Here is a 22,559-nt window from a genome sequence, read left to right as displayed (position 1 = left end):
ACAACTAAGTTTTTGGGTCACAGCTGCGAGTTATCAAGTGCGTGTGTGGTTGGTCGTGTTGCACATTAGATAATTCATAATGCCCTGCCCTTATATGACCTGATTCATTAATAACATTTTGCATTTATGTTGTTGCAGTTTGGAAAATATGTTCAAAATATAATAAAATACAATAATATTAATAATAACATTTTACAATAAAACTCAAAAGGTTATAATAACGGTATACACAAAATCAAACTTTTACGTAAGTTGCTATAAAATAATTTAAAAACAATAAAAATCATGTTAATTTTTATTTTTATTAGTTGCAGTTCGTATCATATATCACAAACTGATTTATAAATTGAAGGATAGCGTTAGGAATATATCAAATCATTAAAAAGTAGTAACTCTGTCACAATAATTAATATAGATGTAGCGAGTAAATAGTCAAGCAACACCTATAGACTAAATAGTGATAGCAATTCAGATACTAAACTTCATAATACTAATAAACAGAACTTATTATAAAATTAAAAGTAGTATGAATTTCTTATACGAATCCAATATAAAAAAAAAATTGTAGGTTTTTTCAATTCAGTCTGAAATAATACGTATGAATAGTATAAATTCGTACTAAAATCTTTAAATATTGTGGTCATGATTAAAAATATAATTATCAGATGTACATTTTTGGATAAATATTATAATTAAATTAAGTGCCATCTATCGGTGAACTTAGGTACAATGTTTTGGATTACAAATATATTATAATATTTATAAAATAAAAATATTTCTCAAAAAAATAAGTATACATAAAAATAATGTTAGCTGAATTTTTATTAATTTATGTACAGTACTTCATAATAAAATATATCCTGGCAACACGTCTATTTTGTATTTATGAAAACGTCATTTCGTATTTCTTTTTGTAATGAATGCAATATCCTAGCAAACACTGTTCTTTGTTATGTGTAATAAACAAAAAAGGTTTAAAGGGTGTTGAGTAAGTGTTTTTTAAAAATGGCAGACTTTGATGCTATATATCCAGATGAGACAGAGCCCGAGGAAAATATAGAAGAGACTCATGTGACATTAGTGCCTGACCCTATCGTCGTCCGAGGAGCTGGTAACATGACAGTGTAGGTTTCATTTTATCAGCTGTTTACCTTCCACTTCAATACAGGACTATTTACCTTATACACAACTAATATTATTAAATACTAACATTTCAGCTAGATTATAATTCTATTTTTGGTTCTTTGTTATAAGATTGTTTCATTGAACACTTTTTGGACGAGGACATTGACCAGACGCCAAATTTTAATTGTGCTTATTGAAAGAGAGTAATAGCATTTAATTAATATTTTTATCAATGTTGTCACAAATAGCATTTGCAAAGAAATATAAATATTTACTTAAACCAAGCAGGTGAATAGTAAAAGTGGGTTTTTTCACCTATTAATTAAACAAAAAACATAGTGAAAGTTAACACTAAACAAGAATTTGAAATGTCGTTTTTTATATATCATTTAAATAGTAGCCATCTGAATGACATTTGACCTTTGCATCTTTACATCATATATCTTAATATTTTGTAAACAAGAAGTACATACAAAACTAAAGATCATTAAAGTAATGTGTAAACATATTCTTAATGATTAATTTCATCAAAAAAAAAAAAAACAAATAATTATCATTACAAATTTATTTTTATAAAGACTAACAAATTAGATCATGGCCTGCGACTGTGATAAAGCTGCAAAAAAATTTAAAATGACAACTAAAATGAATATAATAAGCTCAGTATAAATTATTATTACTTTATAATTTAATTTAAAATGTATTATTATTCTCAAATGTATTATTAAATATATTATAAAAGTATTTTTTAAATTAGTTCACAAAGCTTATTGTTTTAACAATAATACACTTTATTTAAAAGGAAAACCTATTTTAAATCCTACCTATATATAAATATCATGATATATATGTTCAATTTATGCAATTAATTGTAATTATTATATAATTTATTATTTCTTCATGTTTACCATTCCAAGACTTGTTTATTTTATAAGAATATAGTTAATCTTATAGTTACATTAAATTATTTGTTTACTACAAATTAGGCATTGATTTGTTATATATATAAAGTGATAACAATTGTTGGCATTCTGTTATTTCTTTTTTAATACACAACTGTTTAAATGATGAGTGTATTGTTTTCAGGATTTATCTTTGTGCATGATTCTCTCTGTTCCACAATAATTTTTCAATTTTAAACTTTTAAAGATTTGGTTCTATGAGATATTTTTATAATCCTTACATCATCTACAGTGACAGTGGGTATAAACTGTAAATTTATAGATTTAAGGTAGCAGTCTTATAATGGTTTAGTTTAATATTATTATTACATTATTTTCCTTTTACTATCATTCATCAAAATGGTATAATTGAAAAATATGGAAAATACAGACAAATTTGTAAGCAATTTTAACTACATTATAAATTACTGTATTGAGTCATGGTATATTATTTGTTCAACAATAATATAACTTTGAACAAAGTACTTAATCACACCTTATCAGAGTCTCTTATAACTTATTGTTTATTAAAATAGCCATTATAAGTAAACAGCCAAGGACATACATAATATTTTCTATTTAAACAGGATAAAAGCCAAGGATAGTAAGACATTGTCCTTATATACAGATATACTTTATAAAATCTGAAAGTAGACCATATTGTTACTTTTAAACTCTAGTGAAAATTGTTTTCAATTTCAGGTTTGGCTTGAGCAACCGATTCAACGGGGAATTTCCTTCTGGGCTGCAGTCACGTGTAGCACCGGAAGAGTACCAGGCGACAGTAGCCCGTATAAATAGTGTACTGAAGAAAACATTACCTGTAAATGTCAAGTGGCTTTTCTGTGGCTGTGTGTGTTGCTGCTGTACACTAGGATGCTCTCTTTGGCCTGTAATTTGTCTAAGTAAACGGGTGAGTAAAAACTACTTATCAAAATTAAAAACACATTTCTTTGAAGAATAATTCATTATTAACAATATAATTTTATATATTATGAGAACTTATAAAATGATGAATTGTAATAAGTAATAGAATTATTAGTTGAATTTAAAATCATCTTTACCTTTTATCTGCTTTGATCAAATTACAATAAAATATAAAATCTTTTTTGTGTTTAGACGCAACATTCACTGAACAAACTTCTGGAATGGGAGAATAGTCGTCTGTACAATAAACTGGGTCTCCGCTGGCGTCTCACGAAGCAACATTGCGACTCATCCTCTATGATGGAATATGTGCTTCTAATAGAATTTATACCCAAAATTCCAATATACAGGCCGGATTAAACTACCAATGGCTACACAGCTTGTAAATATAAGCCTTATGATGAAAAAATATGACTCTCAACACTTGATGATTATGTATTCAAATATCATCCCGAGCGATATGAATATATACAGTGCTTTCCAGTAACATGCTGTATAGTGTAAATAATATTATCATCTAATAAGTGGTTATATGCTTTTTGTGTATAGATGTCACATTATTAAATTTGCAAGCTTCAGTTGCTTTCAAAAGCCATGTTATCTTAATGTGTAATATAACTTTAAGGTTTCTCAGAAACAAATAAAATATAAGGTTATAAGACCTGCTATATTAAGCATATGAGGCTAGAAAAATCACACACACTTTATCCCAATTTGCAATTGAAGCTAATACTTTCGCACAAACAAACATTGCTTCAGATATTCAATTATCTGATGGCTTATGTTAGAGCAATCGTATATATTGATTACGTTATGTATCGAATTTAATAAATTTACTTAAATCCTATGATATGAAAGTCATTCAAAGAATTTATGTACCTATAGAAAAAAATTAACATTTTTTTTTCAAATCCGAATTTTCACGAACAATATTTTATTTAACAACAGAAAACACAAAAGTAATAGTTGTGTATTTTATGTACCTGAATGTAAGTAGACATGGATGTCCATAAGGTAGGAAAAATTGATCTAGAGATATATGGAGGGATTTGTTTCACAAAATCAATTAGGGGATATTTCGGGACTGTGTTATTAGACAAGTAATTGTTTATAATAGATATGTTAGACGTATTTGCCCTCTTTTCTCTTTTCAACAAGTTGTGGAGGTTTTTGTATAAAATAATGTAATCTCTGTATTTGAAAAAACTTTAAAAACGTCATATGTATCACAATTTTGGGATGTTGTCTTGCCACCGAAATGTTTTATTAAACAACGGTTGAAAAGCGAACAGGGTATATTGACATTAAGTTGTAATGTAAGCTAATGTAAATATTTTAAGTACCTATAATATAGATTATTTTTGTTCAAATAATAAATCTCACTATGTGATGATATACTTGTTTTATTACAATCGTACTAACTCATAAGAACTTTGATTATTAAGTATGTTCGCAATATTTAAAAGTTGTCCTTGTACTTTGAATAATAGTGGAAGATTTCATTGGATTCATGCATACTATATTTAACACAAACAAAAGAGGTATTTAATATGTAAGTAAAGTATTTTGAAAGTAGAATGAACTGTACTAGATTTAAAAGGATAAAATAGTTAAAACTGCCATATTGAATGTTATAGTTTTTAATAGTAATATTATGTAAATATATAAAAGTAATATGTTAAATATTTTATATGCATTTTATCTTTGACGTTTTTTATGCTTCAACATACCCATAACAGACAAAATTATAGGAGTAGTACCAATTACTCAAGGCAGGTAACTGCCATTATAATAAAGTTAGTTTGGTTAAAAAATATAAATTATCACCAAGAAAATTCGAAACGCGCCCATTTGACATTTAAGGGAATAGGTAACAGCTCTGCTAAAATTGATGCCTGTACAAGAAAACATGACTGTTATTAATAGACTATTCCATATTTCAAAAGAATCCAACATTAATTTGGATATATATATAACGGTGGAACGACTAAATATTCAATGGATTCATCTCCGATCAAATGACAATATACGATAAGGAACTATGATAGAAGGTGGGTTTGTACTAAATGCGAACGTGTGTTCTTTCGATTAATGATATTATTAGATCGGTAAATCTCATTTCTAGCGTTAGCGAAGACAAACAGGGTAAGCCCTGTTTGTCTTCCTAATTAAGTCTTATTAGATTTGTATTGCATATTAGCATTAAAGTTCTATATTATTTCTTATTTTTATAATTAAGTAATATAATACGACACTACGTCATTACTGTTGCTTTCTCGAAACATTTCAAATATAAATATGCAGGTTTATTAGAAGAATCATTATATTTACAGGCACCTAAACGCCATGAAAATAAGGTATGATAGTTAATTCAAATGAAAAGAAATAATAATTGTTATTAAATTTTATTATAAATAAAATGAATATAGTATATATACATTAATTTCGTTAAAAATACTTAAGGCACTTAACATTATGGTCCCACCAAAATAAAAACTACTTAAAAAAATAAATGACACGAAAGAAACTTATTAAAATACAAATATTCATATAATTTGATGAGATTATTCCGTTAACTTATAAATAACCTTGCCTTTGGCCGTACATTTTTCATTAATTAAAGCAAACAAAGTAAAAAATATATATACACAGTATAATATCTATTTGTCTCGATTTTATACATACATATTTATTATACAACTGAAGAAATACAATAACAATAAAATTTTAACATATTTTATACTAATTCCGGGGTCCTGTTAAGCAATATACAGCCCTTTGGCCCACTGTTCATCGACAGCCTTATATAATTCGATCCTGTAAACATTATTTGTTGTTTCATCTTGTTTTAAACGTATTGTGCTATTACAGTATATAAAATAATCACTGAAGAATTTTAATAAGATAAAAGAATTACAAAATACTTTAAGGGATCTGAGTGGAATCATAGATTTGTTTAAAATATCCATAATATTAAAAAATCCTATGTACACAGTAAGCCACACTTTGTAATCAAAGTATATGGATACAAATAATAACGTATATCATTACAAAAAATAAAATAAAAAACTATACACTTTTGAAATTCAGATCGATCGAACATTTTACACAACCATAACAAACAATTAACACATTATACAGATAACATATATACATTTAGTCAATTATTTGAAAGTTTTATTTTTGTCTATACCTAATACAATTTCATGATGTAATTGTTTTAATTAAGGTCAGACATTAGTGTTTCTAATTCAGGATCCTGTTTATTGTTTTAATGACAAAAAGTGAGTGTTCAGTTTATTTGAATAATGTATTTATTTCATTTATAATACGTCTACCTATATACCGCCAATATAATTTACATTATTGCACTCGGTGTGGTACGACAGGTAAGAAATACAATTATTAAATTATACGTTATAAATTATCATTTTACGTAGAACCGAATTAGAACGCCTTTATCCTAAATAACTAAGATTATAGAACAAAAGGCTTATGTAAGGATTATATAAGGAGCGCGCAGAACATTATAGTGAAGCAACAAAGGCGAGTGGAAATTCTCGGGTGTGTGTAGTATTCATAGTTTGTTAATACGTCAATAATTAAACTGACAGCACTTTTGATTTGAAAAAAGGCGTCGATCGCAATGACGGAATTCTCAGTCGCTTTTGATTTTGTAATAACTTTTGTTGCTTCACTGTAATGTTCTGTGCGCTCCATCTGTCTTTAGTTCTGTAATCTGAAAGATTGATGTTACAAAAAATACGAAACATTTAAAGAATCAGTCTTCGTAATGTTTCCACTACTCATATCACATGATATAATTGAATTTTAATATTTAATGGACAATTTTATGGCTTTCTTTAGTAATAATTACTATTAGACAAGAGTACGTACATACTTAATATAATTGTTTGCAATAACATGAAATAACTGATGTTAATCATTGAAGACATGGATTATACAAAACATTTGACTGTGTTAGTATTAGGACGTAGTTGGCGGGAAACTGTCCCTGTATGCCGTTGCAATCGCCGAAAAACCATTCTTCGCTTATTTTCGAGAGGATCGTGATTTTATCGCCTACATTAAACCTAAGATCGCCTGATTGCACTGGATCGAAGTCGTGTAGGGCTATCGCTTCACCGATGTTCGATGGCATATCGTTTGACAGCGGAACCTTGATCTCTACATAATTGGACGGGAACAAACCTTCAGAACCACCGCGCAATCGTCCGTACAACCATTCGTCGTTCACTCGTCTTATTAGAGTTATCTTTGAGTTCGCCTGTAAATAGTTAAATTGTTGAGTTTATTTTATTTATTTGAAAAAAATAACAACATTATATAATATGTATATTTACGTAAAATGTATTACAATTTTTGTTTGTCATAACAAATCAGTTCTTAATTACTCTTAATATTTACGAAAAACATTTAAGTCACTTATAGTTATCGCAAAACATTAGAACAAATAATATTATCTCATTATAAACAGACACACAGTTGTTAAGCAAAATATCATTTTAAACGAATACAGACTATTTTAATTGTTTATGCATTTTTTTCGTATAAACTTATAGATAGATATGTGGTCCTAAGCCAATCCTAGAATTATTGTTTATTATTGAGGAAGACATATAGAGATGATAAATAAGTAATTAAAACATTTAAAATGCACAAAAGCCAAATAATTCCCCACATATTATCACAAACAGAAACAGAAGCAGATCTTCATGATCTTCAATCCAAAAAGGCTAGGCACAATTAAACTTGTAAGTATCATGCTCGTCTGACAATAAGAAATATATACATTGACAACATGGATCAAAATAATCTGTAAGGAAAAAGTAAAGGATACATTCAAATTTTTATTCAATGACGGTTTATAAGAATCTTATTTATGGAACATATGGCCGTCTCTCAACCACGAAAACCAAACAAATTACATTCCTAGTTAAAAAAAAAGTAACCTATGCTTGCTAGTTAGGCTTTTTTGTATAATAATAATTGCAGTTGAGAAATAAAAACGTTACTACGAAACCGATGATTGCGAGTTCAAAGTTCAATGGTTTTTCATGTACTTACTTATATGTATTTCCTCATTACCTTTCGTGCTCGGCGGCAAAGAAACCTACATGCCAGAAATGACGACACATTTCTGTATCTACTAATCCGTATTGGAGCAGCTTGGTCAAATTAACTCAAAAACCTTCTCAGCGGAACATTATCAGACCGTTGCTTTCCTTGTTCATGTACTCTACATTGCAAAAATAGAATTGGGTCGGGTTGTCGCGAGGTCAACAAATCCAGGATACGACGGAAATTTAAGGCAAATAATTATTTGTCATACAATTATAATTGTATGGTCAGATCACTATTCATATTTAACTTGGTATTACGAAATAAATTTATTAAAAAGTTCGTTTTGCTAACATGTTTTCATCGGAAGTAGTTACTTTTCCGATTGAATGAATATTCCTCTTTTATCACAGCTTATAGATTCATTTTGTTTATATGTTTTGTTTTTGAGATAAGGCCATTACTTAAACATATTACGAGAGTTCAGTATGTCAACGAGCCGAGATGGCCCAGTGGTTAGAACGCGTGCATCTTAACCGATGATTTCAGGTTCAAACCCAGGCAGGCACCACTGAATTTACATGTGCTTAATTTGTTTATAATTCATCTCGTGCTCGGCGGTGAAGGAAAACATCGTGAAGAAACCAGCATGTGTCTAATTTCTGCCACATATGTATTCCACCAACCCGCATTGGAGCAGCGTGGTGGAATATTTTATTTATTTATTTATTGGAAAAGTTACACCATCAACATATCACTAAGCACTTAAAATTAATATCTGTTGGGTAACATACAAAATGATACGTCTTTAAAGGTGTAAACAACATTAAATGTGCTCCATACCTTCTCCTCAACGGGAGAGGAGGCCTTAGCCCAGCAGTGGGAAATTTACAGGCTGATTATGTTATGTATCAGTATGTCAACTACTTACGTAGGTTTCTTTTTCAGGCTAAGGTAGATAGTAGGTACGTATAACAGTGTTGTAATTTATAGTCAAATTTTTCTATAAATAATTGTCTATATTTCGTAATGTTATTGTCAGAACGTCTCTATCCCCAACACAAAGGTTTTCCTGTAATATTCATCTATACATATAATAAACACATTAATAGTTTCTCAAATGACATAAGATAGATAAAGAAAAAGCCCTTTTGTATTTTCCACATTTCCTATACTGAGAAATAACGGAAAAAAATCGCGACAGACCTTTCATCAATAAACCAACCTCTCTTAAGCTTCTTATAAAATAAATCTTTCTTACGACATCATAAATGATAGTAATTATCTCGAATGATTAATTTTATATCTATATAGAATAGATAAATAGGTAGCTATTATTAGTAATACCGCTATTATCAAATGATAAAACGCAACTCAGCTGTTTACGTATGAAGTCTTAAAATAAACAAAGACTTTATGCTGACTTTTTTTTTATCTGTGTAGATTAAATAATGCAACAGCATCAACAATGTGTTATTTATACCAATTGAAGTCTGCACAATGCAAACTTTTAGACTATTAAATAGTCTACGCGAAAAATTATTATCAAAGTAAAATATACTTTCACTAACTTTTCAAGTTTTATTTAATCAGAATCTAATTAATAAATAAGCTATGATTTCGAATTAATAACTTATATTGTTTAATGATTAATTGCATCAACATTTCAGAGAGATATGTGGCTTTACTAACATTGATAATAATATAATAAAAGATTATTGTTTTGAGATTATCGACCAGTGTAGGATTGTAGTTTGTATCAATGTTATAATGGCCATTCTAGAAAAAACAATTATAAAAAAAATGGCAAAAAATATCAAGCTGGATGTCACAATATCGAGTTCCTGTCCGATACCAACACGCGCAATGGAAATTATTTATCATACATGATATAGTAATGTTTGCAAATCGACTACATTGGCAATACAAACATAAAATAATAAAAATGCTTAGTAAACAAGAGCAGGAATATAATAACGTACGTCACGCGACCACACATGTTCCCTGACGTAAATATTTTACGCAGAAACAATATCAATGCCACGTATTTGCTAAATAACACTATGTTAATTCTTTTCAAAGACTTTTTTTTAAATTATATATAACATTATATTTTATCTTACTTTACATAAAAATATCAAGTATACCTAACTCTGAGATACTTATACGAAATAGATGTTTGTGCATTCCCTCCGTTTGGGTAGGGTGCCAGTTATTTGAATAACAATATTTTATAAAAGTCTAGTTAGGTACTTATCTCGGCTTCGCACGAATTAGGGTCTAATGAATCTATCGTAACGCATTTCGTAAAGCATAAATTTGTTTCCGACAGCTGCAACAAACGTCATCACAACATAGCTTTTTTTATATAAAAAAAAAAATCTAAACGAATACACCCATACTTTCATCGACGACTTCAGATATACAGACAGACGTGGCGGGTGGTCTTTAGTTTTATAGTCATAGTGCCAGTGTTAGAAACAAGCGCAAGAAATCGTTGGTAGCACATTTTCAAAGATAAATAGTTTCACAGGTATTAGTGACAATGCCAACGACACTAACGGTTAGCAATTACCATAATATATGATGGCTTTTGTTTACGTACGTTCACTGTCAATTGAAAAACGAAACCATTGCTCACAACTTTATACACGTAGATATTTTCAATTTAAAGTTAAAACGAATGAAGCGCCACCTATTTATATAATGCGTTTAATAATTCCGAATTCGTGGGCGTGCGAGTCACCAAAATGTTATCGCAGTCTACAGTAGGATGTATACATATAAACAATGAGTGATATTATATATATTTATGTGTAAATGGATAATAAATTATCATGAACTTTGGTTACTATAATCTTTGTAGTAACTCACTTTAGAGGCTTAGCACCGCCTCGCTATCATCCATTAAAAAAAAAAAAAACGGAAGTAAATAAACACAAGTAGAACGTCTGTCGGGTTTTTTATGTAAATGTGTATATTATAAAATCTAATAGCGCATGTCATCATTACAGGAACAAATCATTCAATGAAGTATCATAATTGTTGAATAAACGTTAACAACTTTGTCCGTGAACGTCGAGGTAAATTTAGATGACACTGCTAAGGTTTGAACGTGTGCATTGTAAAACTAGGTAATACTTTATAACGAGGACTAACACGCGATATACTTAAACGAATTAGCCTTTATGTTTATAGGATTAATTATTAACTATATAAATACTTTCATACGTTTAAATTATAGCGGAAATTAATATAGTTAACAGGAAGTGGAAATATAAAATCAACTCATAGTATAATATTATACACTAGTTTCCGCCCGCGGCCTAAGTATGAGGGAGGGTGGGGTTTCCAAGTGTTAGGTACCATATGTTCTTTTCTGCACACTTGCCAACCGGTATGCAATTTCATGTTCATCGGTTGAGTAGTTAACACGTGAGAGCGACACAGTCAAACAAAATTTCGCTTTTAGGTATTATATTAGTTATTTAAGTTAGGATGTTACAAGAAAAATAATAAAACAATTTGAAAAACCATTGCCTTTAACGGTCTAACCAATTCTGATCAAACGTTTATTAAATTAACACAAGTAATACTGGTTTATACAATATATTTTTAATTAAAATTATTAAAAAATAAAAAAAATAAACGAAGTTAAAAAATTTAAAAAAAAAACGATTTTAACTAATTTTAAACTCATACCGAGACTGCCCGTTTATAAGGTGCAAATTGTCCCTGAACTTGTACAATGCTATGTAAAAATACAAAAACCTTGCATAACGTTCTAAAAATAGACAATATTCTTGGCCTAAAGCCACGTTGGAGAAAACAAATAATTTTAACCTATTTAGAAGTAGATATAGATTTATCTCACGATAATAATATATAAGAGATTTATCGAAATGTTGTTATGTTATAAAACATATAACAATAATAATACTTATCTCGAAACGGTCAAGTACCTTACATCAATGAGATATATTTTAACGTGCATAATGCAATTAAACGAACAATCAGTCGTTAATACCGGAGGGTTACGGGTCGAGCCTTTATTGCTTGTATTGAAGACACTTTAAATCGTTAATATCTAAATTAATTTTGTCCTGGTTACCCGTTACGAGGAACGTCATAAACGAGTCTGAATTGCTTTATTATGACGTATTCGTTTAATAAACATATTTTTATATTCAACACCTACCCACTTATCTAGAATAAAGACAAATCTGAAAAGTCACTTGACTCGCAACGACTGTTCGACGTTTTTTTTTCATGTTCAAATGTTTATCGTTTTTTTAACTTATGGAAAATGTATTCCATGATTTACCCATGAATGTAGGAAGCAGATTTCGTAAACACGATACGAAACATACTAAAGTTTAGACACAGTCACGTCAAATCAAGAACGTTTATTCAGATTTTGTATCTTATTAGTTCACTGTAAAGTTTATTTTCATTTAAACATCACAATTTAATAGCTAGTCTCGGTAAATGTTCGTATATATTACTATTCCATTAATGGAATATGCCTTGATATTACTTTATTGACGGTATTATTGAGAGAATAACTATCAGTAATAATAGTAAATTATCCGTAATGAAAAACTACTTGTATAGTTTTCCTGATTTTCATTAATTTTTGTACTTTGTTTAATGGCTTCCCAATCGCCATCCATCTTTTTGTATTGCTTCAAGAGATACAATCTCTTTAAAGGGTGGATGAGATAGTGTAATTACAGGCACTAGGGGAATAACAATCTTAATGGCCATACACATAGCGCGCATTAACTGCCATCAGGTAGTAATCAGGTTTGAGCTCATTTGCCCGTATGTAGTCTTAGCTATACTAATATTAATGCAAAACTAACTCTGTCTGTCTGTTGCTCTTCACGGCCAAACCGCTGAATTGAATTTGATGAAATTTAGTTTGACGTAAGCTTGAACTCCAAGGAAGGACATAGGCTACTTTTTAAACCCTAACACCTAGTAAACTACCGATAAAATGCGAGTTATAAATAATTTAAATAAAAACTTACCGAAAAGCATAAATCTTCTTGGTGGTCGGTGAAGTAATCGAACAGCGCAATAGCGTAAGGTTCTTCTTCCTCATCAGATACTTCAGGTGAATCCAGTACCTGAATGTCTTCCGGCCACACTACTGGTAAATCATCCTCGATGATCGGTGGAGGTGGGGGTGGAGGAATAGTTGGCATGGGGGGAGTGGGTTCCCTTTCTGGAGATTCTTCATGGTCCCAATTTAATTGCTTCGTGTCCTGTAATAAAGCACATATTATGGTAAATAAATATCATTGAAGCAAATGAATTACAATGCATTTTCTGTCGTTCAAATAAGATTCGTATATTTTTCGTTGTTATAAAATATTGCCAATAAATAGTCAAACTAGTTATAGCTATTAATAAATAATGCCGTAGTAAACTTTCGTTATTTATTAGAGCACAATAAACTTAACTTTTGCATTTCAATATACAAAATTGTAAAACGCTAAATAACACTAAAGTGTTAACAATAATGAATCTTCAAAACAGTGTAGGTATGGGCAAATAATGAACTGCATTTTTTTGTTCTTTTAGGCATAAGTTCTGTCATTCAGTTCAAAATTTATGCAATAATTCAGTTTTGATCATATCTAGGTTATACTTAATCTTGTAGAGGTACCTGGCATTAATAATTATCTATGTATGAATATTCATTGCAAAGTATGATTAAATAACAATCATGCAAACTATCAGCCAAAGTATTGTTAATATTTTTTTAATCTTAGTTGTTAAACTATTTTAAACTTTTATATATATATTTTATATTATTTTTTTCAAATTATATGTACCATACATACAAACAGTACATACAGTATAAAAACAGTATATAAGTAATAGTAGATATATATAGATAAACTAAGTACACCACTATTTTATGTTCAAAAGTAAAGCTTAGGTCAGTGACATTATGCCAGCTAGAATCTTGGCTTCCACCAATTGAGGCTTAACCCCTATATGATTTAATTGTAAAATCAGACATAATTTACGTTTCCAATTACATTATTTAGGTATAGTCATAAGAATTTATATATTAAGTTACTGTGCTTTAAATTTTTACTCATATTACGAAATGACTTAGCTAGTGTCAACTATGCATGTTTAATAAAAATGTAGGTCACATGAATTGTTATTTTATTGCAATAAATGCTTACACATACATTTTAATTATAAATCTCTCAAGAAACTTCAATGTTTGCAACAATTCAAGCAAAGATACCTACCTATACCTAATTTCCATTTCATAGTGTCAATTGGGTCTTGTTGAAATAATCATAATTAAAAGATTGCAAATTTAATTTGAGTTTGTAAGTATTATAACTACCAGCTGCTTTGCATGCTCACTTTACACCTCCATCGCTATAGGTTACAGACTTTAAAGCGTTATCTTAAAATCTATATAAAACCTTTCTTAAATCAAACTGGTAGATACAAAGATTAACGCATTCAAAGAAGTAATCTGAATTGTATAATACCATTGATTCAATTGGTAAAGGTTAACAGGAACATTCAATACATGTAATATGCACATATCCATGTATTGAATATATATGTGGACATACAATCATTTTTTCATTGTAATAATGAATTAATATGCTTTTTTTCCATCAAGTGATTTTTGATTATCAGTTTGAACCAGGAAAGATAATTTGATTAAATACTTAGTTTATCAATATACAAATTACTGTTTAATGACTCAACATTTGTAAAATATTTGATGTGATTTGGTTTACAATAATAATAAGAACAATTTTTTTAAAACATTTTACACTTATGTAAATTGTAACGGTACCATTATTGCGAGGCTGTTTAAATCTTTCTCTTAGCATTCCACCATTTTAAAATATAATTAAAAAGTTTAAAAGAAAAAGTAATTACTTACCACATTACCCACAAAGCCATTGCTAATTTTCTGAATTGGAGTTGTGGTGTTTATATTCATTGAGGTCATTTGTAAACTACTTCCAAATGTACTTTTCAATAAAGCTGAATTATCTGGTGGCTTTGGTCTTGCCGGCTTAGCACGAATTATTGTAGGTCCTTTCAATTGTGAAACTGAGTATTGGCTGCTAGCATTGCTTAAAGTATCAAAAGAATCAGAATAAAATAGTGATTTATTTACTTGTGGAGGTTTATTAACAATTGGAGCCGAAAATGGATCTAAAGTCGAAAAATCATCCAGCGTATCTTCTTTATTCAATGGTTTTCTAGAATGCAGGAACAGATCAAAGTCATCTTCAAAACCACTCTCAGCTTGAGAGGCATTTCCACCACTAAGTGCATTGTGATGATTTGTTGATGTTGTAGCATCTGATCCGAAACTGTCTACACTTACACCATCACTGCTAGACCTTGTTGTGAATGTAGGTGAGCTGGGTGGTGATGAAAGGTCTATCAGTGTCCCCGTTTGCACATTTGCCTTATCACATTTGGGAAACATTTTTGTAGTGTCCACTTCACTATTAAAATTTGTAAAACTGTTATGTTGGTTATTTGCACTGGAATTATTCACTGTATTTTTACCTTTTCGAGACAAAAGTGTTGAAAGGACTGTTGGTCTACGAATAAAGTGTGTAGGTTTAGCTGAGACATCTGGCTGTTTTAAAACACTTGGTGGTGGTGGTCGTGGTGGAGGCTTCTTCTTTTGAGTACATGGAACTGGTTCAAATACATCTGCACCAAAGGGATGATCATTCCAATTTGTTACAGGTGAATACCTGTTTACTGCAATATTTGGTACAGCAGGAGCTGGTCTTGCAGGGCCCTTCATACCTGTCCAAATTAAATATTAAATGAAATACGAAAATATTTAAAATCAGTCAAAATAAGCTTTATGTTGAAACAATTATTTGTAATGATTGTGCTTTTAAATGAACATGATCTAACCTTTAACGAATTTTTGTTTTTGATTGGTATAAAAAAAAAACTTTTTCTAGAAATAAAAACGTTTTTCACATTATACTATGACAATTGACAATTCTAATTAGATGCTTCAATGACAAAAATCAGTACCATAATGTCGCTGCTCACAGCTGATAGTGAACCACATATAATAACGGATGTAGCTCTAAACATGATAAGCAATTGATAACATCGATATCCACCCACCCAGGAGTGTATCGCGCAAACTGTGCTTTACGCAGTATCATATAGGTGCCAGGTACGGGAGAGCACGGCCTTGATAAAGTTCGTCTTACGTATAGCTATATTATTCACATGAAATAGACACAGACGAAATACTATAATGTAGATCGCAATATCAAGGTAAATATTAAACTCTTTAATATTTTATGCATTACTACATACCCTGTTTAAATAGATCCATTGCCAAACAGATTCACGGATGTAGTGTCAAAACAACCAACACAGCTCAATAACAACAGCGTGAAGATACATATATAAGTTTAATTTATTTTAACGTTATAATAGCCAAAAATGGCTTTCAGTGATTTTAGGTCATTTCCTTCGCGTTAAATAAATAATTTTAACGTAAACAGTTACTTATGCTGCGTAGAAAACCGTTTGCCCACAGAGTAGATGAATGAATCACTCAAAATTCTCGTTATGTACATGAATTGAAGTTGAAGAATGCTGAGCTAATATGAATTCTGACACTTGACGTACGCCAGCTGATATTAGAGGAAAAGTCAATTGTCAAATTAACTACATAGAATATTAAATACCTCGACTCGTAAAAAAAATATTATAAATTAATTTTAATAATGTAAAAGTAATATCACATATTCTCATTAAATAACCATTTTACGGGTTTTATCATATAAAGAATCATATCTACACGTATACAGATTTCATAATTTAAGTTTAGAGTTTCGAAAAACTAGTAAGGACAAATTAGAACCAAAAAAAACTAAAGTTCCTATTTGTACAAACTGTTTTGGAATAATATGAGATATTTTAAACAGAAGATGACTATTTGCGCAATCTGTTATAGATTTTTGTTAAAAAATTGTTATTCTAGAAGTTTTATTTTATTACCTAATAAATTCAAAGAAATTATACAATTCAAAGAAATAACCACATTATTGTTGCTGTGTCTCGAGACGGAAACTAAGAAAGTAATAAGAATTTCTTATCAATAAACTCTAAGTTGTAACATGAAGTTTGGAATTTGACAGTATAAAACATAGTTGTTATAATATATTCTTTGCACTTTGCAGGGTGGTTACACACCCGTGCTTTGAAAGGCACGTATTAACTGTTGCTGCTGAACCTGAATTATGGGAGTAAGAGAAAGGAGAGTTGTACGTCGGCCTGCGTGTGCTTCCAAATGAGCATGTGCATTATAACATTCCGTCGTCATTTAGTTATTTTTTACAACAAACATAAAATAAAGTAACGCATGCAACAATAATAGAATAACATTAAGGTCCTTCCGCCTTCGTGAATGAATAGGTCACATTTTATTAAATACTGTACACAATACACTGAAAGGCACGTTGTCATCTGTATTTCACAATATTTCCATCACGTAACATGTAACAACGTATATGGTGCAAGGACGTTATAATATACGCTTACTTCAAATGATTATATGTTTCACAGCTACTTTGTAATTATTAACAACTATCGCTTTGAAGTTTGAACTCTGACTGTAAAGATAGGGTACATTTACTCAATTAATTTAATACTTATATGATTAATAATAAATCTTAAAAAAAAATGTTTTGAGCAATAGCCAAGAAAATACTTTAAAGCTAATAATAAGATTTTTAATAAGACTATTTCTACGTTTTTTGACTATTGACACTAGTTTTGGAACGTCACTGATATGACAATTATTGTTAAAATCTTAGATTTTGAAATGGAAGAACTTGTAATTGTACACCAGCTATATCTACACAAAACTAAATTATTAATAGAAATACTTTAACTAAAGAGCATATGAATTTTGGACGTTAAATTGGTTGCGGTTTAGTAATCTGCTGCAGGAGGGATAGAGGGGCTGTGGGGGAGGATATGAGTATTCTCCCTATGCTCTGGTACCATTCCCATCATGCGAATTTGCTTCGTTCTTGAGATATTGGCAAAAACTAATCTTATAATTCTAACCTCAAATCAGGCTATTTATTAACAATTTCGAAACTCAGTGGCCTTCGGTTTCTTAAAAAACACTCTAGGGGTAAGCCCAACAAGACCATATGAGTCATAGTTAGCAGAGTAGGTTTTATGTCAATTTTATACAATTAAATGTGTAAATCTAAGCTTTCTAGCAAAATCATCGAAATAAATCACAACAAACAAAATGAGCACTCATTCGAATTACGCGAGTCAAAAAGAAACAACGAACGACATATTTCAATATGAATAATGTCAAAACACATTCGTGATATTTGACACATTCATTTAGCGTTTTGACATATGACATGCACCTTATGTATGTTGCATCCTTGTCGAACTTAAACAAAATAGTTACTTATCCTGCTCTTATAGTGATATTACGATCTATTTGACATATTTCCGCGTGTATAGGTTATGATAGTTTTTCTTAATTTTCTTGAAAATGGTGCAGTTTCGCAGGACGCGAGTGGTATTGTTGTAATCAGGGACCAATCCTCTAATATATACAACAATTTGTTCCCCCAAAATCGTGGAGGATTATTCTAAACCCGTTAAATTTACTGATTTGATATGCGAAGTTTTTTTAGTGAGAGTACTAAAATACTATGTATCTTATGGGTGTTTCTAATTTATTTATAATCCTAATTAATTAAAAATCAATAAAATGTGTGACCATTCGATACTGCATATGCCGTTAGATGTTTTGATAAACATATTGACCTTATTAAAAACATCAGACCTCCGGAATCTGATGCTAACATGCAAAACTATGAAAAATTTAATCATAAATGAGGGTACATTATGGAGATTGATATCTCGCAAGAGACTTGTTTTAATGAACAGTAAAAGGTATCTATGTATGTAGCAGGAGAACCTCGTATGCATTAAATGTTGCAAAATAATATGGAGATCATATTCCATGTTATTTTTTTATAAATAATTTTGTTATATTTTTCATAGTGAGCTGAATACTTCATGGTATAAAAGATGTAAAATATCACATAACTGGTGCAAAGGAATATACACAAATAAGGTAAACATATTTTTAAATCACTATGATGATTATTTTAAAAACAATGATTACCTTTATTTTAAATTACAGGTTGTTATCCAACACAGAACTAGCTACATGCCTTGGCTGCAGTTTTGTGATTCTGAGAGATTGTACCTATCAGTAGGTTCAGATCTAAAGTGTTATGTAATAGATAAGAAAGGCGTAGCTCATGCTAAGACTATATGGTCACTAGCAGTTCCAATCATTAAGAGAATGGATATTCGTACCAATGATATTTCAAGATTCATAGTTAAAGGCAATTTAATTGTATGCGGTAATAGGTAAGACTTTGATAGAAGTAGAACTAAACTGATCCAGTTTAGTTCTATTTTATTAGATTGAAAAATACACATAAATATCATAAGCATATACCAATTATATAAGAATTGTTGAAATATCATTACTTTTTTCTTGATTCATTAATTTGGCCATGGCATGCATGTAATATTCATAAAAAACATATTTGGCAAAAATTACTATTTCCTTAATACTTATTATAACCTGTTTGAATTCATCAGAGATGGATGTACAGCAATATACCAATTTGATGATAATAGAAAATTGCCCAATTTATTATATTTTATCAAAGATTGCCATAAAGGAGGAGAGGTAGAAGTATCTGCTGTTGAAAAAATTGATAATAATGTGGTTACAGTTTCAAATAGTAGTCCAAATGTAAAATTCTGGCAATGGACATGTGATAAAAATGATCTCACAGTGAAATCATACAAAATGGATGATTCTCAAGTATATTGTAAGTTCAATTTCAATCTTATTTATTTTTACTCAGTATTAGATTAACTTAAACACATTTCAAATAATAATATACAACTAATTAATACAATTTACAATGCAGAATTCATTTTTATCATTATTATTTCCTTTATTAAAATGACAAATACAGCCATAATCATATTTAATAAATCTGTAATTATTCAACTTTCTTCTTATAAGAATTATTTATATTCAAGTTCCAATAAATCATCCAACTTATATTTATTTGCCATCTTTACTCTTAATCATTGTGTGCACACTAAGTCACCTTGTAAGATGAGTTTCACTCATTCATACTAATGCACACTGATAATAATTTAACATGAGGGTGCATCTTCGTAAGTCTATTGATAAAAAACAACAGGCAAATATTTACCAACTATGTATATATTGGTTTTAAAACTTAACAGATTTTTGTAATAAAAATTTTGGGCCAAGTTATAAAATTATTGTAAACTTAATTGGAATATATTTTAGGCAAACAAGAAATTCAATTACAAAATGAAATTGGCTGTAGATGCGTGACTGCCAACAAAGGAGAGGACAAACTGGCTATCGGTCTCAATGGAAATAGTAAGCCTCTTTTACTTGATGTCAATACGTAGGTTGACTTCTGACTTTAATAATATAAGTATATTACATATTATGTTCAAACTGTGTATTAGTTATAAACCGAAAAGTGTCTTATTAAAATCAATTCTTAATATACACTGAATAATATTAAATATCTCCAAATTTATAAATATGGTATTAATGTGTCTAAGAACAGATTTTTTAATCAACAACCTTTTATCAGAAGAATTAGTTTGTTCACTGAATTTTTTTGTATAGAACAATAACATTCAAAATAACAACTGTTCTTCTGATAAATTAAATGTCATTTGAAAAATTTATCTGTATTCATTTAGTATAAAGTACATAGATGAACTCGCCTCAGATTATTTTTTATTTAACGCAATTTCGTTTTCGCTGCTTTACTTTTATGTGCCGTGCGCGGTGCGCTCTATCTGCCTTTTGTTTTATAATATGAGGTAATATCGCGTACATCGAATACGGGAATCGCATACGCATGAAACAATAACTGAATTTTTCAGCAACAATCTCTTAATATGGAGTGCGTCTACGAGAAATGTTAAAGAAGTAGTGCGTGATATACAATGGCATGATGAGAATTGTATAGCCTTTGTTACGCATTCAGGAAATCTGCAGATTATTGACATGAGAACTTCGAATGTGGTATTTTATTTTCGTAATATATTTTTATTATCACATTTGATAAGTAATGCCCGATGTTGTTCGATCATCAATAATTTAATTATAATAAATTTTTTTACAGGTTTTTAAAACAACAGATCCGTTCCAATCATCTCTATATTGTTTAAAAACTGATTCCAATCACGCAATGTTAGTTGGCTCGTCAGAATATTCGCGGTGTGTTCTTTTTGACACACGCACCACGCGTCACGTACAAGTAAGTTTATAATGGAGGAATTAACATTTTAAAATGTGTTTTCTGTATTTGTAGAAATCATAGTCTGTTTAATCTTTTAATCTACCAACCAGCACTGACGCAAAGTGGTAGAAGTAACTCTATCAATAAAACAGTTCCTCGATAGGTGAGACCATTGCCAATCAAACGGGTCATGACGATTACATTATTTTATTTTTATATATGTTTATCAAAATATGAGAGAGAGAACTGATATATTTGACTTTTTTGTTTTAGATGTTTTTCACTCAGAAAAAGTCGTCTCCGGTGTACAGTCTAGATTTCGATTCATCAAAACTACTAGCCGCAGCAGATCGTGGAGTGGCCGCCTTAAATTTCAATGTATGTGCGTCCATAATACAAGCACGGGATTACTCTCATACTTTTGAATATGTAATAAGATAGATTGTGTAAATAAATATTTTTATAGTAAAATATATATTTTATAATTATGATAAAATCATTTTCTATGTATTAACTTATTTTAATGAATGTGTAAATTATTTTATATATATAACGTCAAGGGCAAGTCGCTGTCGGAGCCGTTCTCAGACATATTCTAGCTGTAAAATAAAAGTTCGGTCTCGTAGCCCTGTTGCTTAATCATGAATAACGAAGATAACCAAGCCGATTAAAATAGATGGAATCGCAGTAAGTTCGATACAGGAAGACGACCGTTCGCCCCGGATATCTTTATCTTTTCCCAAGTCCAGTGCATCTGCACGAGCACATTCACAAACATCTATTATGTTAATAACTTGTCAAGTTGGTTCTGGTATTTCACGCATCCCCCTGGTGATGGCAGTTCCTAGGGCATTAGTGAAGTTGGCACTTCCCGTATCGACCTTACTCAAGTGTACTACTTGACGTATCCGAACTATCCGATAATGGTAAATTTTGATGATTGACGATTTTTATATGCGACGAATATATTATCATATACATATTAATTAAATTAAATTACTAAATTAAATAACATCCCGAAATAGCTGTTTAAATATACACCAGTTACAAGTAGATTTGTATGTATAAAGAT

The 22,559-nt window shown here is 29.9% G+C and overlaps 4 protein-coding genes across 4 annotated transcripts in view; 3 read left to right on the top strand and 1 right to left on the bottom strand.

Annotated features, from left to right (window-relative positions):
* Positions 1 to 22,559, top strand: part of LOC113401560 (pseudouridine-5'-phosphatase-like) — a 159,434-nt gene that overhangs the window by 76,755 nt on the left and 60,120 nt on the right. The gene's annotated exons all lie outside the window — the stretch shown is intronic.
* On the top strand, positions 868 to 4,386 carry LOC113401601 (cysteine-rich hydrophobic domain-containing protein 2). Its single transcript, XM_026641576.2, has 3 exons — positions 868 to 1,124; positions 2,769 to 2,979; positions 3,186 to 4,386. Exons 1-3 carry the CDS (start codon positions 1,006 to 1,008, stop codon positions 3,351 to 3,353), a joined length of 498 nt encoding a protein of 165 aa, XP_026497361.1. The 5' UTR covers positions 868 to 1,005; the 3' UTR covers positions 3,354 to 4,386.
* Positions 5,386 to 16,744, bottom strand: LOC113401591 (abl interactor 1). Its single transcript, XM_026641565.2, has 4 exons — positions 16,434 to 16,744; positions 15,010 to 15,899; positions 13,109 to 13,345; positions 5,386 to 7,281 (listed from the first exon to the last, which is right to left on the bottom strand). The coding sequence occupies exons 1-4, from the start codon at positions 16,450 to 16,452 to the stop codon at positions 6,937 to 6,939; spliced, it is 1,491 nt and encodes a 496-aa protein (XP_026497350.2). The 5' UTR covers positions 16,453 to 16,744; the 3' UTR covers positions 5,386 to 6,936.
* Positions 18,749 to 21,958, top strand: LOC113401593 (uncharacterized protein). The gene is made up of 8 exons (XM_026641567.2): positions 18,749 to 19,055; positions 19,167 to 19,239; positions 19,309 to 19,541; positions 19,779 to 20,014; positions 20,512 to 20,635; positions 21,129 to 21,270; positions 21,371 to 21,505; positions 21,761 to 21,958. The coding sequence occupies exons 1-8, from the start codon at positions 18,871 to 18,873 to the stop codon at positions 21,926 to 21,928; spliced, it is 1,296 nt and encodes a 431-aa protein (XP_026497352.2). The 5' UTR covers positions 18,749 to 18,870; the 3' UTR covers positions 21,929 to 21,958.

The sequence above is a fragment of the Vanessa tameamea genome, chromosome 20 (assembly GCF_037043105.1).
Source record: "Vanessa tameamea isolate UH-Manoa-2023 chromosome 20, ilVanTame1 primary haplotype, whole genome shotgun sequence".
Taxonomy (NCBI): Eukaryota; Metazoa; Arthropoda; class Insecta; order Lepidoptera; family Nymphalidae; genus Vanessa; species Vanessa tameamea.
The sequence above is the reverse complement of the archived record's forward strand: the minus strand, read 5'-3'. Positions and strand labels throughout refer to the sequence as shown.